This window comes from Triticum aestivum, chromosome 2A, assembly GCF_018294505.1.
Source record: "Triticum aestivum cultivar Chinese Spring chromosome 2A, IWGSC CS RefSeq v2.1, whole genome shotgun sequence".
NCBI lineage: Eukaryota > Viridiplantae > Streptophyta > Magnoliopsida > Poales > Poaceae > Triticum > Triticum aestivum.
The window spans coordinates 46,439,023-46,454,906 of NC_057797.1; the positions used below are offsets into that span (position 1 = coordinate 46,439,023).

Sequence of the window (15,884 nt, forward strand, 5' to 3'; positions counted from 1 at the left end):
GATTACGATGAGACTTTTGCTCCTCTGGCCCATATGATCACTGTCCGCACACTTCTCACTGTGGCCTTTGTCCGCCATTGGTCTGTGTCCCAGCTTGATGTGAAGAATGCCTTTCTAAATGTGAGTTGTGTGAGCAGGTTTATATGCAGCCACCACCTGGGTATTCTGTTCCTGATGACATGGTTTGTCGTCTTCGTCGCTCTCTCTATGGCCTTAAGCAAGCCCCCCGTGCTTGGTTTGAGCGCTTCGCCTCTGTTGTGACTGTCGCTGGTTTTTCTCCCAGTGTTCATGATCCCGCGTTGTTTGTCCACCTTTCTCCTCATGGTAGGACTCTTCTTCTTCTATATGTCGATGACATGATCATCACTGGTGATGACTCTGAGTACATTGCCTTTGTCAAGGCACGTCTTAGCGAGCAGTTTCGTATGTCGGATCTTGGTCCTCTTTGCTATTTTCTTGGGATTGAGGTTTCTTCTACCTCTGATGGCTTCTTTATTTCCCAAGAAAAGTATATCCAGGATCTTCTCACTCGTGCGGTTCTTACTAATGAGCGCACCGCTGAGACTCCTATGGAGCTCAATGTTCACCTTCGTGCTTCTGATGGTGAGCCCTTGTCTGATCCGACGCGTTATCGTCACCTTGTTGGGAGTCTTGTCTATCTCGCTGTCACTCGTCCGGATATCTCCTACCCAGTCCATTTTCTGAGTCAGTTTGTTTCCGCTCCCACTTCAGTTCACTACAGTCACCTTCTTCATGTTCTACGATATCTTCGTGGCACGGTCTCTCATCGTCTCTTCTTTCCCCGTTCCAGCTCGCTACAGCTCCAGGCCTATTCGGATGCTACATGGGCTAGTGATCCCTCGGATCGTCGTTCACTATCTGCTTACCGTGTTTTTCTTGGTGGTTCTCTCATTGCGTGGAAGACAAAGAAACAAACCGCAGTTTCCCGTTCGAGTGCAGAGGCTGAGTTGCGAGCTATGGCTCTATTGACGGCATAGGTGACTTGGTTATGATGGCTGCTTGAGGATTTTGGTGTTTCTGTTACTACACCTACTACCCTCTTGTCAGATAGTACATGTGCTATCAGTATTGCGCGGGATCCTGTGAAGCATGAGCTGACCAAGCATATTGGGGTTGATGCTTTCTTTGTGCGCGCTGGTGTTCAGGATCATGTTATTGCTCTTCAGTATGTGCCTTCCGAGTTACAGCGGGCGGACTTCTTCACGAAGGCCCACACTAGAGTGCAACATGGTTTTTACCTCTCCAAACTCAGTGTTGTGGGTTCACCATGAGTTTAAGAGGGGTGTTAGAGTTATATTTATGTTGGCCTTTGGCCTTTTGCATTCTAGCCTTTGGCCTCCCTTATGTACTTGTATATATGATGGCTTTGGCCTTGGGATAATACTAAGTTGCTTTCATAACACCGCACGGAGCAGGAGCTCTCCCACCGTACTACCGCTGCCGGATTCGCCTAGCTAGGGCCTCAACCGACCTCGTCTCCTTCCTCTCCGGTCAGCACTGCCGCCGCAATTGCAGCATGGAGCACAAAAAAGCCTTGTCTTTTTAATTTCCACGTCCCTCTGCCTCCTTGTTCCTTCCTAATTACCACGTATGCCAAGCCGTTTCATGGCTTGTGCTCATCAAGCTTAGAACGATCACAACCCATGCATAATGGAAAATCTCAATCAAACAAATGATGATTCCCGTACGTGTGAATTCCCAAGAGATGGGATTACCGTCGATCACGCACCGCACAACTCTATTCTCCTCTGAGAACATAAATTACGATAAGGACATAATTAAAACCCAAACCAATATAGATAAAATCAAAACAAGAACCTGACCACAATAACCCACGAGTGAAGAACGGCACGACGAAGTAGGAGTTAGCCTCTACTTTGGATTCAAATTGATTGGTTTCTTGTGTGCAGATTTACAGACGGTTGATGCAAGCCAATAATGCTTGTTGCAAGTGTAGTTGTAAGTTTTGTTTTAATATATTTTCTCTGTTTCTTTATCGAAAAGGTGATTGAACCGTACAAAAACCCTATTATGTACTTCCTCTGTCCTGTAATATAATTAAGAACATTTTTAACACTAGTGTAGTGTAAAAACGTTCTTATATTATGGAACCGAGGGAGTAGTACTCTAATACCAAAATATATTAAACTAAAAAAGTCTTATATTTGAGATAAAGGACTGGGAAGATCTGTCTGCAGTAGAAAGAGCACACAAATTAAGAAGAAGAATCGTCCAACTTTATTAATCAATCAATATTATTAATTCAACCTGCTAGAAATAGTATGCGAAGTTTGCATGCATGCACGCATGCTAATAATCAAAGGTACGTTAGACTCTAAATCGAAAAGAAAATGCCTCGCTCAAATCATGAAAATCAAGATCTACTAGTGTCTACTGCGGGTTGGGTGGCCTGGAATTGGCGGCGGAGACCCTGGATCCCCACTCGAGGAGCTCCTTGCTGGTGTCGTCCTTGTGCGCCACCACCTCGATGAAGCAGAGGCAGTCCTTCTTGTCCCCGGTCGCCGTCTCGATGGCCGCCGTCAGCTCCTCCTCGCATGTGACCTTTGCGGTCCAGCAGTTGCCGTCGCCGTTGTGGATGGCGTCGACGAGGCCGGTGTAGTTCCAGTTCTTGATGACGTTGTATGGCCCGTCGTGGATCTCGACCTCGATGGTGTAGCCGCCGTTGTTGATGAGGAAGATGATGCTGTTCTGGCCGCAGCGGAGCATGGTGGACACGTCCTGCGCCGTCACCTGGAAGCTGCCGTCGCCGATACAGGCGATGACGCGCTTGTCGGTGGCGCCCTGCGCGTACCCGAGCAGCGCCCCGACGGACCACCCGATGGAGCCGTACTGCATCTGGAACTCGTACCTGCACGCACACGGATCACAAATTCACAAGGCTGCTCATATCAACCCAGCAGGACGTGTTAACAAGAAGTAAATCATACGTACCCGCAGCCGTCGGGGAGCTTGAGCTTCTGGCAGTTGAACCACGAGTCGCCGGTCTCGGCGATGACGGCGCTGTCGCCAGTGAGCATCTTTTGGATGTGCTTGAATAGCACGTTGACGCGCAGCGGCTCTCCGGGCTCGCTCTCCGGCGGCTGCCCCTCGGGCACCCAGATCCTCTTGTAGTTCTCGTAGGCGGTGGTGTTCTTCTTGAGGCGCTTGCCCAGCTCCGCCAGGAAGTCCTTCATCATGATGCAGCCGAAGGCCGGGCCGTTGCCGACGGTGACGCGGTCCGGCTGCACGATCACCGCCTTCTCCTTCTTGAGCAGGAACGAGTAGCCCACGGAGCTGTAGTCGTTGAAGATGGGGCCGGCGAAGAGGTAGGCGTCCGCCGACTCGACGATCTCGGCGCAGAAGGCCGTGCTCACCGCGCCCCAGTAGGTGCCGATGAAGCGCGGCAGCGTCTCCGCCACCAGCCCCTTGGCCGACGGCATGGTTGCCACGGCGTAGCCGCTCGCGTCCGCCAGCTCGGCGAACGCCGCGCCCGCCTTGGCCACCCGCAGCTTGGGCCCCGCCACCATCACCGGCTTCACCGCCTTGTCCAGGAAGGCCACCGTCGCCTCAACCGCCGCCTCCAGGCCCATCTGGTTGCTCATCCTGCATGCATTGTATGTATCTCTTGATCGATCACGACACGTGCCAAAAAAAGAAGAAAACAAAAGAGAGTAAAACGTAGGGAGCATGCATGCAGACCTTGGTGCGAGGAAGTAGGGGGCGGGGTCGCGGCTGAAGGTGGGGTGGGGGACGCTGGGGAGGTTGCAGCTGACGCTGATGTAGACCGGCTTGCTCTCCTTGAGAGCCGTGGAGATAGCCTTGTCGATCTGCTCGTGGGCGTCGTCGAGGCTGTTGACGACGGCCTGGTAGCACGCTGCGTTTTGATTTTCGGCCGAAAAAAATGAATTTCGGCCGAATTTCGGCCGTCTCGCTAGGGCCCGATATATGGGCCTATCGGCCGAATAATTTGGCCCAGTTTGAATTTTTTTTGCCCGGCCCAGCTTCGAGAGCCTTCCAGTTAGGCTTCCGCTGAGACAAAACCACGAACCCACGCTACCTAACCCTAAATCGCTCTTTCCCTGTCCGTCCTCCTGTGTGCGGCGCCGCCGCTGCGCACAGGCCACATCTCCTCGCCCTCCTCGACATCTCCGGCCAAGGCGCTCACTTCTCCGGCCCTCCTCCACATCTCCTCGCCTCCACCCCATCCACTTCCTGTCGAAGACTGCGGCAACGGAGCTCGGCGGCTGCGGCCCTTCTCCAAGACTGCAGCATGGTGCTCGGCGGCTGCGGCAACGGAGCTGATGGAGCGCGAGCCGACCAGTTCAACGGAGGCAGTAGCACGGGGCAGCGGCAGCAGCATGGAGGGCGTCCGCTTGACTGGAAAGGTACAAATGTTCTTGATGCAGTTTCAGTACGTGTATGCAGTTTCAGTTCTTGAGCAATTTCAGATCGATGTTGCTTTGTTTCTTGGTTATAATCTGTGTCTGCTTGTGCTGCTTTAGATTTAGGAGAGGTCCCTGGTAAATGGCTCGGCAAATGCATATATCATACGGGGTTAAGAAAAAGTGAGTCTTGATGAGTTGAACGTACAACAGTGAGATTATTAATCTGAAATATACATGCATCTGGTAGTCACCAAGGAGTCTCACAATGTTTTGGTTTGGTATATAATCTGAAACACACATGCATCTGGTATTCACTAAGGATGCTCACGATCTGGTACTATTTATTTTGGTCCAACAAAAAAGTGGGTTACAAACGTTATTCTGAACATCCTAAAATATATAATCGTTCCATAGATCTGGGGTGTGTGCTTGTTTTTGAGCTGTTGAGATGATGCTTGTGTGCAATATTAAAGTTTTTTTCATCACCTCCAACCACTCGCTTGTATGTTTGCAGAAGCATCTCATGTTTGAATTGATCATTTATTTAGATCTACAGTACGTCCAATAATAATTCAGTTGTGTTGTGTATTTAACTAAGTAGATGTTGACCGATGGTTAATTTCAATGTTCAGCGGTACCATTAAGTGGTGGTTCTAGAACTAAGCTTCGCAGTATCTTTCTCAAGAATAGATTATTATTTTTGACTTGTCTTTTTGGCAAACTAGAGCATCAGGTTGTATTTAAATTACTTATTCCTTAGTATCTAAACTAGAGCATTAAGCTGTACTGTTTTTGTTCCTCATTCATGTGAGGACACCCAAGTAAGCAAGGGTTGCTTCTCTAGTTACCTACTCTTCATAACTGACCGTTGTTCTTTTGTCATGTGATTTTGAAGAGAATGTATTTGTTGATAGTGAGAGTGAGGATAATGATGGGGTGAGTGAGGATGGGGAAGATGCTCCATCCATGCATGATCAGCAAGAGGCGCAAATGCAAGTGGAAAAAGAGACACAAATTCAAGTGGAAAAGGACGCACCTCCAAGAGATGGCAATTTGGAGACCCGTAGATCTGTACGGCTTGTCAAGAAGAAGACCAAGGGCGTCAACAGCCTATACCCTGTTGCTTAGAAATCTGTTGGCAAGTCTCTTCTTTCTAGTGTTTTATGATTCATGATAATTGCTTAGAAAATTTTAGTTACTTGGAGCTGCTAGTTTCTTAGATGTATACACTTTCTATCCATGCCTAGCCTTCGTTGTCATGTTAAGCAATGTATTTATGTTATCCTGAAATGTTACCACTTGACTATTGTTGCACTAGACACCTCCATGTTAGTCCATTTTATTTCATTATGCACAAAGTGGAAGAAGAAAATTCTGATGTTGAACTACATCCATCCTGATTTTCCTTTTGTATGACAATTGACAAATGGCTAGTCCAAGCCAACAGTGGGCTGTTTGTGTCTATGTTGTTTTCTTTGTATCCTTAGAGTTTTGTTGTGCTCGAGTAAAAACTGTAAACTAGAATTCATCATTCTAGTATATGGAGGCATTTAACCTTTGCTCCTGAAGCTTTTTGGTGAATAAAAAACTATATTGCTGTAGTAGATTTGTTATTTGATTCATGAGCATGCATAAATTTGACTATTGTTCTACTAGCCACTTGTCCTGTTAGTCCATTTTATTTTTAATGCACAAAGTGGCAGAAGATAATTCCGATGCAGAACTACCTCCATCCTGACCCTTCCTCTGTTTTCTCTAAACCATAAATGGCACTTGAAGAATAACTAAGGATATCAAGAAGCTTTTGGATGTAGGCAAGCTTGGAGCTGCTGTTTCAATGTCATACTTTGATAGTTGCCTTTTGGAGCTGTTGTTTCTATGTGTAATACTTTAAGTCTGTTGGCTGTACCGGACTATTTAAACTCTGAACTATGCTGTGATGGTTGAACTGATGTTGGACTGTTAAGGGTTATGTTGGAGGCCACTTTATAACAAATGTGTGCCTGTTATGTTGGACAGATGCAGTTTTATTAATCCCTAAAGCTTATTTGCTGAAATTTACATGATCAAACCTGATGGTTGTTGCGCTGCTATATTTGTGGCCTGTTTTATTTCAAATCTTGTTTGAATTTCGGCCGAATTTCGGCCAAATTTTGGCCAAATTTTCAAATTTTGATTTTGAAATTTCGTCCGAGATTTTGCCAAAAAATTTAAAATTCCCGAAATTCGGCCATTTCGGCCAAGGACGAAAAAAAACACAAACCGAAAATCAAAACACAGGTAGCACGTCACCGGCGTGAAGCACCGCAGCTCCTGAGAGAAATCGGGGAGGCCGATGGTGTGATGAAGAACCCGGTTAGTTCCGTAGTCGTTGGAGTTGGGCCCGCCGACGATGCAGATCAAGGGGAGGTTCTCGCTGTACGCGCCGGCGATGGCGTTGAGCACGCTGAGCCCGCCAACGGTGAAGGTGACGGCGCACGCACCGACGCCCTTAGCGCGCGCGTAACCGTCGGCGGCGTAGCCGGCGTTGAGCTCGTTGCAGCAGCCGACGAGGCGCAGCCCGGGCTCGGCGACGAGGTAGTCGAGGAGGGTCAGGTTGAAGTCGCCCGGCACGGCGAACACGTCGCCCACGCCGACCTGCACCAGGCGCCGCGCAAGGTGGCGCCCCAGCGTGGCCTCCGGGGAGCCGACGAAGGTGGGCGACGACGCCGGGAACGTCGCCGGGCACCCCACCGCGCAGCTCGGCGCCCCCTTGGGCCCGTCCACGGATCCGATGCCCGTCTCCATGGTAGGTCGGTTGGTCGATCGATCGAGGTGCGTACGCGATCGAGGAAAGATTGGTTTTCTTGGGTGGTTTGACCCGTGCTGGTCGTGACTATTTATATGACCAGAGAATCAAGGACGTATTGCTAGTCGGTACCAGAAACCGACTCCGACTGGGTGCACGAGCTGCTGCTACTTTCCTTGTGCAATACGACGAAGCGTCTATCCGGCGAAGGTTATACTCCCTTCGTTTTTTAGTCTTCATATAAGATTTGATTAAAGTCAAACTTTACTAACTTTGACTAAATTTATAGAAAACAATATCAAGATTCCAATATGAAATCAATATTGTTAGGTGCATCATGAAATTAATTTTCATATCATATAGCTTTAGTTTGTAGATGTTGATATTTTTTCTACAAAGCTGGTCAATGACTGTGATTAAATCTTATATACATGGTAAAAAGAAACGGAGAAAGTAGTACTAGTAATAGAAAAGAAAAAAGAACTTAAGGATCCTACTGGCCAGCCAGAGCCAGGGGAAAGCAAGACAGGGTGGTGTGTGAAAGTCCCCATCACTCACCTTGTTTTTCCGATCGAAGCCAAAATATTTACTCCCTCCGTTTGGAATTATTTGTCTTGAAAATGGATGTATCTAGAACTAAAATACATCTAGATACATCCATTTCTACGACAAGTAATTCCGAATGGAGGGAGTACCTTAAAGTTGTTTGGTTATATAATTTATGAAACACCAATCAAAACTATTATAAACTTTGACCACGAATGGAAACCAAGCCACACCCTGATGAGGCAAGCGACTACTCGTAAATCATGAGGTTACACGACGGAGTGACGGCCTGCCTCCTCCGGCGGCGCGAAGTGGCAAGGTGGTGATGGGCGGTTGCGGCCGGGGGCCTTGGAGCTGGGGCGGCGGCCCCCTTGGTGGCGCCTCCCTGTTCCGTGGCGAGGCGAGCTGGCAGGCTCCTGGTGGTTGGCTCGGGCAGCCGCCGGAACAGTGGCGGGTTGGGGATGGCGCCAATCTCGTCAGCGGCGTCTTCGGCTAGCGGCGCTCGCGGGTGGTAGATGAATTGGCGGAGCTTCGTAAGGGCAAAAGCGTGCCATGGCCCATTCAACCCCAGCAGGTAGTTCGTACATATACTTGCAGCCCAGCCCACGACTGCATCGCTCGCTTGCAGCACCGCCTCGTCACGCTTCTCTCCTTCACCTCCAGCCACGACCGCTCTATGTCCCCCTCGATTCCTCATCTTATACAGCTGAGTGCAGAGTAGCTGACCGATGCTAGTGTATGGGTCACGCGTACAGCTGCGCGAAGGGCCAGAGAGAGGTGGCCCGGAGCCCTGAAGTCGAGCTGCCAATCCCACCATCGCAATGAGTAGCAGGTTCGAGCCCAAACCCCAGGCGGGCAGTTAGCAGCGGCTAGCCGGGGGATGAGCACTTCTATACGGGCACATCACTACATAATTTCCATGGACAACAATGCTAATCAACGCAGAATCGATTTGGTTTTCGATAGTAAAGAGATGATGTGATTACATATGAAGTTTAGGAAGACTTTTTAGCAGTAGCTCAACACCCTTTGCTCTTGAGTTGATTTTTTTGTGTTTGTTTTTCTTTTTCTTTTAACTTGGCCTGCCAAGGATTTTCTTTGTAGCTCCGCCACTAGGTACATGGGCCCTGTTTGGATCCCTAGCTAAGTTAGAGATAGTTTTAGTTAGTTGGGGTTCAAATAACTTAAAAGTATCCAAACATGATGGGTCCAACTCACCCCAAAAAACTAGCCCACACTAGAGAAGCTTATTTGGGTTAGTTCTCCTGGGCCCATTAGAAAAAAATAGTAAAAAATGTTACCCCTCACATCCAAACAGGGTCCAAAGTAGTCAAATAATTGAGAAAGAATATTTATTATCAATCTAACCCTACCATCCAAACAGCTCTTTGGTTAGAATTAGTTCAGGGTTAAAATCTAACTCTAACCTTGTCGTCGTTTTGTCACGGCAAATGTCCTTGTGAAAGGACTTAGTCGTGGAGCCATCGCTACGGGTTAGCTTAAAGGGGTTAAAGCAGACAAGTGACGCGAGAGTTTTATACTGGTTCGGCCCCTTACGATGAAGGTAAAAGCCTACTCTAGTTGTGATGGAATTGTTAGGGTGTCGATCACCAGGGAGCGAATCTGCTTTGCCTGGCTGTCGTGTTGTTGTGTGTTGTCCCTAAACCGCCGCCGGGTCGTCCCTTTATATACATAGGTCGACGCCCGTCGGCTTACAAAATCCCGAGGTCGGATCATCAACGTGTCCAACTCGGTCTCTATTCCTCCTATCTTACAATACAAGTTACATGATAATGTCGGTTTATATCTATAGGCCTTAACCCGCCTTTGGGCATTGGGCCTTCATAAATCGCCACCATCCTTGTCTTCATGGGCTCTGAATAAAATAACTATCATAGGGATAATCCGGCCTCTTCTAGCCGGTTTACGTCCAATAGTAATATCCCCAACAAACCTCTAACTGAGTTAGAGTATTCAAACATGGCCATGGACGGCTTCTTGAACGCGTGGGTGGTGAGTCGCTAGTAGATGTCTGATACGTCCATTTTGTATCATGCTTTTACATCGATATTTATTGCATTATGGGCTGTTATTACACATTATGTCACAATACTTATGTTTATTCTCTCTTATTTTATAAGGATTACACGAAGAGGGAGAATGCCGGCAGCTGGAATTCTGGGCCGGAAAGGAGCAAATATTAGATACCTATTCTACATAGTTCCAAAAGTCCTGAAACTTCACGGAAGTCATTTTTGAAATTAATAAAAAATACTGAGCAAAGAAAATACCTCAGGGGGCCCACACCCTGGCCACGAGGGTGGGGGGCGCGCCGCCTGCCTCGTGGGCCCCCTAGCAGACCTCCGGTGACCATCTTCTTCTATATGAAGTCTTTTACCCTGGAAAAAAACATAAGCAAGCTTTTGGGACGAAACTCCGCTGCCACGAGGCGGAACCTTGGCGGAACCAATCTAGGGCTCCGGCAGAGCTGTTCTGCCGGGGAAACTTCCATCTGGGAGGGGGAAACCATAACCATCGTCATCACCAACGATCCTCTCATCGCGAGGGGGTCAATCTCCATCAACATCTTCACCAGCACCATCTCATCTCAAACCCTAGTTCATCTCTTGTATCCAATCTTTGTATCCAAACCTCAGATTGGTACCTGTGGGTTGCTAGTAGTGTTGATTACTCCTTGTAGTTAATGCTAGTTGGTTTACTTGGTGGAAAATCATATGTTCAGATCCATTATGCATATTAATACCCCTCTGATTATGAACATGAATATGCTTTGTGAATAGTTATGTATGTTCCTGAGGACATGCGAGAAGTCTTGCTATAAGTAGTCATGTGAATTTGGTATTCGTTCGATATTTTGATAAGATGTATGTTGTCATCCCTCTAGTGGTGTCATGTGAACGTCGCCTACATGACACTTCACCATTGTTTGGGCCTAGAGTGTGACGCCCCCAATTCGACCGTACACTAATCATACACGCAAACGTGTACGATCAAGATCAAGGACTCACGGGAAGATATCACAACACAACTCTACAAATAAAAATAAGTCATACAAGCATCATATTACAAGCCAGGGGCCTCTAGGGCTCGAATACTAGAGCTCAATCATAGACGGGTCAGCGGAAGCAACAATATCTGAGCACAGACATAAGTTAAACAAGTTTGCCTTAAGAAGGCTAGCACAAACTGGGATACAGATCGAAAGAGGCGCATGCCTCCTGCCTGGGATCCTCCTAAACTACTTCTGGTCGCCGTCAGCGGGCTGCACGTAGTAGTAGGCTCCTCCCGAGTAGTAGTAGTCATCGTCGACGGTGGCATCTGGCTCCTGGGCTCCAACATCTGGTTGCGACAACCAGGTAGAAGGGAAAGGGGGAAAATAGGGAGAAAGCAACCGTGAGTACTCATCCAAAGTACTACCGGAAAACGGGCATACGTCGACGGCCAAACCTATGCCTACGGCTGCCGTCGGCCTAGTTTGAGATATGCCGACAGCCCAGTCCTGGCCGTCGGCTTACACTGGCCGTCAGGTTACGTGGATCTATGCCGACGGCCATCGTCGGCACAGAACGGCCGTCGACCTAGCCGCAGACATGCCGACAGCAGCCGTCGGCATAAACCAGCCGTCGGTATAACTGTGGGCCCGGCGACCCCGCCCGTGACTAGTGGCTAACGCCGTCAAACCTATGCCGACGGTCGGGACGGGCGGCCTTTGGCATATCTCCGCATGCCACGTCAGCGATCCACGGCGTAGGTATGCCGACGGCAGCCGGTGGCATATCTGCCACGTCACCGATCCACGGCAAAGCGCCCACCAGAACTCTGCCGTATCTATGACGAAGGCTTTGCCGTCGGCATAGCTATTTTTTTTACATATTTTTTGCATATGTTTTAATGCTTTTTTTACATACGTTTTTTGCATATGTTTTTATGCTTTAAAAAAAATATTTGTTCATGTTTTTTATGTATTATATGATTAAATATGTAGTTTGTAATTTTTTCCATAGATTATGAACATATATATATAGTTTGTATTTTTTTCGAGCACATTAATAATATGCTGTCATGTTCTTTTGAATATAGGTCCTTAAATTTTATTAAAATCAAAAACAGCTATGCAATAGAAGTTGAGTGGCGGTTGCAAACGCCCGGCACCCGTCTCCGGAGTGTGACCCCCTCACGTCCGCGGTGTGCCCCCCTCACGAACGGCGCCGCCGCCAGCATTTGGAGGGCGGAAACAGCCGCATTGGGTCTATACGGAGGGGACGTTTCTCTCAAGTGTTTATATGGGATAACCTACCACAACCGGGTGGTGTTGTGGCATGTTCGAAGAGGCGGCACGCATCTCCGGGGCGTGGCCCTCCTAACGGACGGCGCCGCCGGCACCTGGAGGGGGGAAACGGACGCATCGGGTCTACACGGAGGGGATGTAGCTGTCGGTTTGGCCCGGATGTTGCTCCCAGGTGTCCCTCTGAGCTGACCTGACATAGCCGGGAGGAGAGGTCCACTGTTCAAAGCCCGTCCGTGAAAAGTCAAAGGGCTAGATCTCGTGGTCAACCGCTCTAGGGTTAGGCAGGACGGGGGCCCTGAGGGGGTAGCAATGCCACCGGAGCGTTGCACTGGCCCCTCATACATGCGGGGTGGTGTGGTGGCATGTCCGAAGTGGCGGCACGTGTCTCCGGGGTTAGGCCCCCCTCACGGACGGCGCCACCGCTGTCACCTAGAGTGGGGAAATGGACGCGTCGGGTCTACACGGAGGGCATCTTGCTGTGGGTCTGGCCCGGATGTTGCTCCAAAATGTTCCTATGGGCTGACCTAACACAACCGGGCAGGGAGGTCCGCTGGTCAAAGCCCGTCCGTGCAAAGTCAAAGGGCTAGATCCCGTCGTCAAACGCTACAGGGTTAGGCGGGACGGAGGCCCTGGGGGGTAGCAATGCCACCGGAGCGTCGCACTGGGCCCTCATACATGCGGGGTGGTGTGGTGGCATGTCCGAAGAGGCGGCACGCGTCTCCGGGGCGTGCCCCCCCCCCCTCAAAGACAGCGATGACACGGTAGTAGATGTTCTGCGGTAACGATGCGGCATGAATATTATTAAATACTCGGAGCGCGATAAAATCATGAGTTTTTTTGCACGACGTGGGCACATGTGCTATAGGAACGATGGTATTTTTTCATAATTTTTGGTGATGGAGAAGTATCCGAAAATTTCCTCTACGCGGATTGCCCTTCGCGCGTCTATGGCTGTGGCCGGCGGCCTCCGGGGGCTAGCATGCCGCCAAATCTTGCGTAGGCGGCCTCTCACAAGTCTGGAAGTGTTGTGACGGTTGCAAACACCCGGCACGCGTGTCCGGGGTGTGCCCCCCCTCACGGACGGCGCCGCCGCCGGCACCTGGAGGGGGGAAACGGATGCGCCGGGTCTACACGGAGGGGGTCTTGCTGTGGGTCTGGCCCGGTTGTTGCTCCAAAGTGTTCCTATGGGCTGACCTAACACAACCGGGCGGGGAGGTCCGCTGGTCAAAGCATGTCCGTGCAAAGTCAAAGGGCTAGATCCCGTGGTCAAACGCTACAGGGTTAGGCGGGACGGGGGCCCTGGGAGGGTAGCAATGCCACCGGAGCATCGCACTGGGCCCTCATACATGCGGGGTGGTGTGGTGGCATGTCCGAAGAGGCAGAACGCGTCTCCAGGGCGTGGCCCCCCTCACGGACGGTGATGACACGGTAGTAGACGTTCTGCGGTAACGATGCGGCGTGAATATTATTAAATACTCAGAGCATGATAAAATCATGAGTTTTTTTGCACGACGTGAGAACATGTTCTATAGGAACGATGGTATTTTTTCATAATTTTTGGTGATGGAGAAGTATCCGAAAAATTCCCTCTACGCGGATTGCCCTTCGCGCGTCTACGGCTGTGGCCGGCGGCCTCCGGGGGCTAGCATGCCGCCAAATCTTGCGTAGGCGGCCTCTCACAAGTCTGGAAATGTTGTGGCGGTTGCAAATGCCCGGCACGCGTGTCCGGGGTGTGCCCCCCCTCACGGACGGCGCCGCCGCCGGCACCTGGAGGGGGGAAACGGACGTGCCAGGTCTACACGGAGGGGATCTTGCTGTGGGTCTGGCCCGGTTGTTGCTCCAAAGTGTTCCTATGGGCTGACCTAACACAACCGGGCGGGAAGGTCCGCTGGTCAAAGCCCGTCCGTGCAAAGTCAAAGGGCTAGATGCCGTGGTCAAATGCTACAGGGTTAGGCGGGACGGGGGCCCTGGGGGTAGCAATGCCACCGGAGCGTCGCACCGGGCCCTCATACATGCGGGGTGGTGTGGTGGCATGTCCGAAGAGGCGGCACGCGTCTCCGAGGCTTGCCCCCCCCCCCCCTCACGGACGGTGATGACATGGTAGTAGACGTTCTGCGGTAACGATGCGGCATGAATATTATTAAATACTCGGAGCACGATAAAATCATGAGTTTTTTTGCACGACATGGGCACATGTGCTATAGGAACGATGGTATTTTTTCATAAATTTTGGTGATGGAGAAGTATCCGAAAAATTCCCTGTACGCGGATTGCCCTTCGCGCGTCTACGGCTGTGGCCGGCGGCCTCCGGGGGCTACCATGCCGCCAAATCTTGCGTAGGCGGCCTCTCACAAGTCTGGAAGTGTTGTGGCGGTTGCAAATTCCCGGCATACGTGTCCGGGGTGTGCCCCCCTGTAGGATCGAAAGTATGTCTAGAGGGGGGGTGATTAGACTACTTGACCAAATAAAAACTTAACCTTTTCCCAATTTTAGTTCTTGGCAGATTTTAGCTATTGTAGGACAAGTCAAGCAATCATCTCACAATTCAAGCAAGCATGCAAAGAGTATATTGTCAGCGGAAAGTAAAGCATGCAACTTGCAAGAATGTAAAGGGAAGGGTTTGGAGAATTCAAACGCAGTTGGAGACACGGATGTTTTTCCCGTGGTTCGGATAGGTGGTGCTATCCTACATCCACGTTGATGGAGACTTCAACCCAAGAAGGGTAACGGTTGCGCGAGTCCACGGAGGGCTCCACCCACGAAGGGTAATGGTTGCGCGAGTCCACGGAGGGCTCCACCCACGAAGGGTCCACGAAGAAGTAACCACCCACGAAGGGTCCACGAAGAAGCAACCTTGTCTATCCCACCATGGCCATCGCCCACGAAGGACTTGCCTCACTAGCGGTAGATCTTCACGGAGTAGGCGATCTCCTTGCCCTTACAAACTCCTTGGTTCAACTCCACAATCTTGTCGGAGGCTCCCAAGTGACACCTAGCCAATCTAGGAGACACCACTCTCCAAGAAGTAACAAATGGTGTGTAGGTAATGAACTCCTTGCTCTTGTGCTTCAAATGATAGTCTCCCCGACACTCAACTCTCTATCATAGGATTTGGATTTTGTGGAAAGAAGATTTGAGTGGAAAGCAACTTGGGGAAGGCTAGAGATCAAGATTCATATGGTAGGAATAGAATATCTTGGTCTCAACACATGAGTAGGTGGTTCTCTCTCAGAACATATGAGTTGGAATTGTGTATGTGTTCTGATGGCTTTCTCGACAACTGAAGAGGAGGTGGAGGGGTATATATAGCCTCCACACAAAATCCAACCTTTACACACAGTTTTCCAATCTTGGTGGGACTGAATCAACAAACTCGGTCGGACCGAAAAGGTAAACCTAGTGACCGTTAGAGATTTTCGGTGGGACTGACATGCAACTCGGTAGGACCGATATGGTTAGGGTTTGGGCATAACGTAATCTCGGTGAGACCGATTACACAAACTTGGTGAGACCAAGTTCGATAATAAGCTAACCAGAGAGTTGGTCAGGCAAACTCGGTGGGACCGATTTGCTCTTTCAGTGAGACCGAAAAGTTACAAAAGGGAAACAGAGAGTTTACATTGCAATCTCGGTGGGACCGATTCGCTCTTTCGGTGAGACCGAAAAGTTACAAAAGGGAAACAGAGAGTTTGCAATCCCATCTCGGTGAGACCGAGATCCCTATCGGTAGAACCGAATTGCTAGGGTTTGGCAGTGGCTTATGACAAGTGAAACTCGGTGGCGCTGGATAGAAAGAATCGGTAGGACCGAGTTTGGCTTAGGGTTTAGGTCATAT

General features: G+C 49.8%; 2 protein-coding genes across 2 annotated transcripts; one reads left to right on the forward strand and one right to left on the reverse strand.

Moving 5' to 3' along the window:
- Positions 1-2,267: 2,267 nt before the first annotated feature.
- Positions 2,268-7,239, reverse strand: LOC123187361 (pyruvate decarboxylase 2-like). Its single transcript, XM_044599213.1, has 4 exons — positions 6,683-7,239; positions 3,721-3,895; positions 2,974-3,624; positions 2,268-2,890 (listed from the first exon to the last, which is right to left on the reverse strand). Exons 1-4 carry the CDS (start codon positions 7,191-7,193, stop codon positions 2,413-2,415), a joined length of 1,815 nt encoding a protein of 604 aa, XP_044455148.1. The 5' UTR covers positions 7,194-7,239; the 3' UTR covers positions 2,268-2,412.
- Positions 4,075-6,398, forward strand: LOC123187360 (uncharacterized). Its single transcript, XM_044599212.1, has 2 exons — positions 4,075-4,406; positions 5,302-6,398. The coding sequence occupies exons 1-2, from the start codon at positions 4,292-4,294 to the stop codon at positions 5,532-5,534; spliced, it is 348 nt and encodes a 115-aa protein (XP_044455147.1). The 5' UTR covers positions 4,075-4,291; the 3' UTR covers positions 5,535-6,398.
- Positions 7,240-15,884: the final 8,645 nt, after the last annotated feature.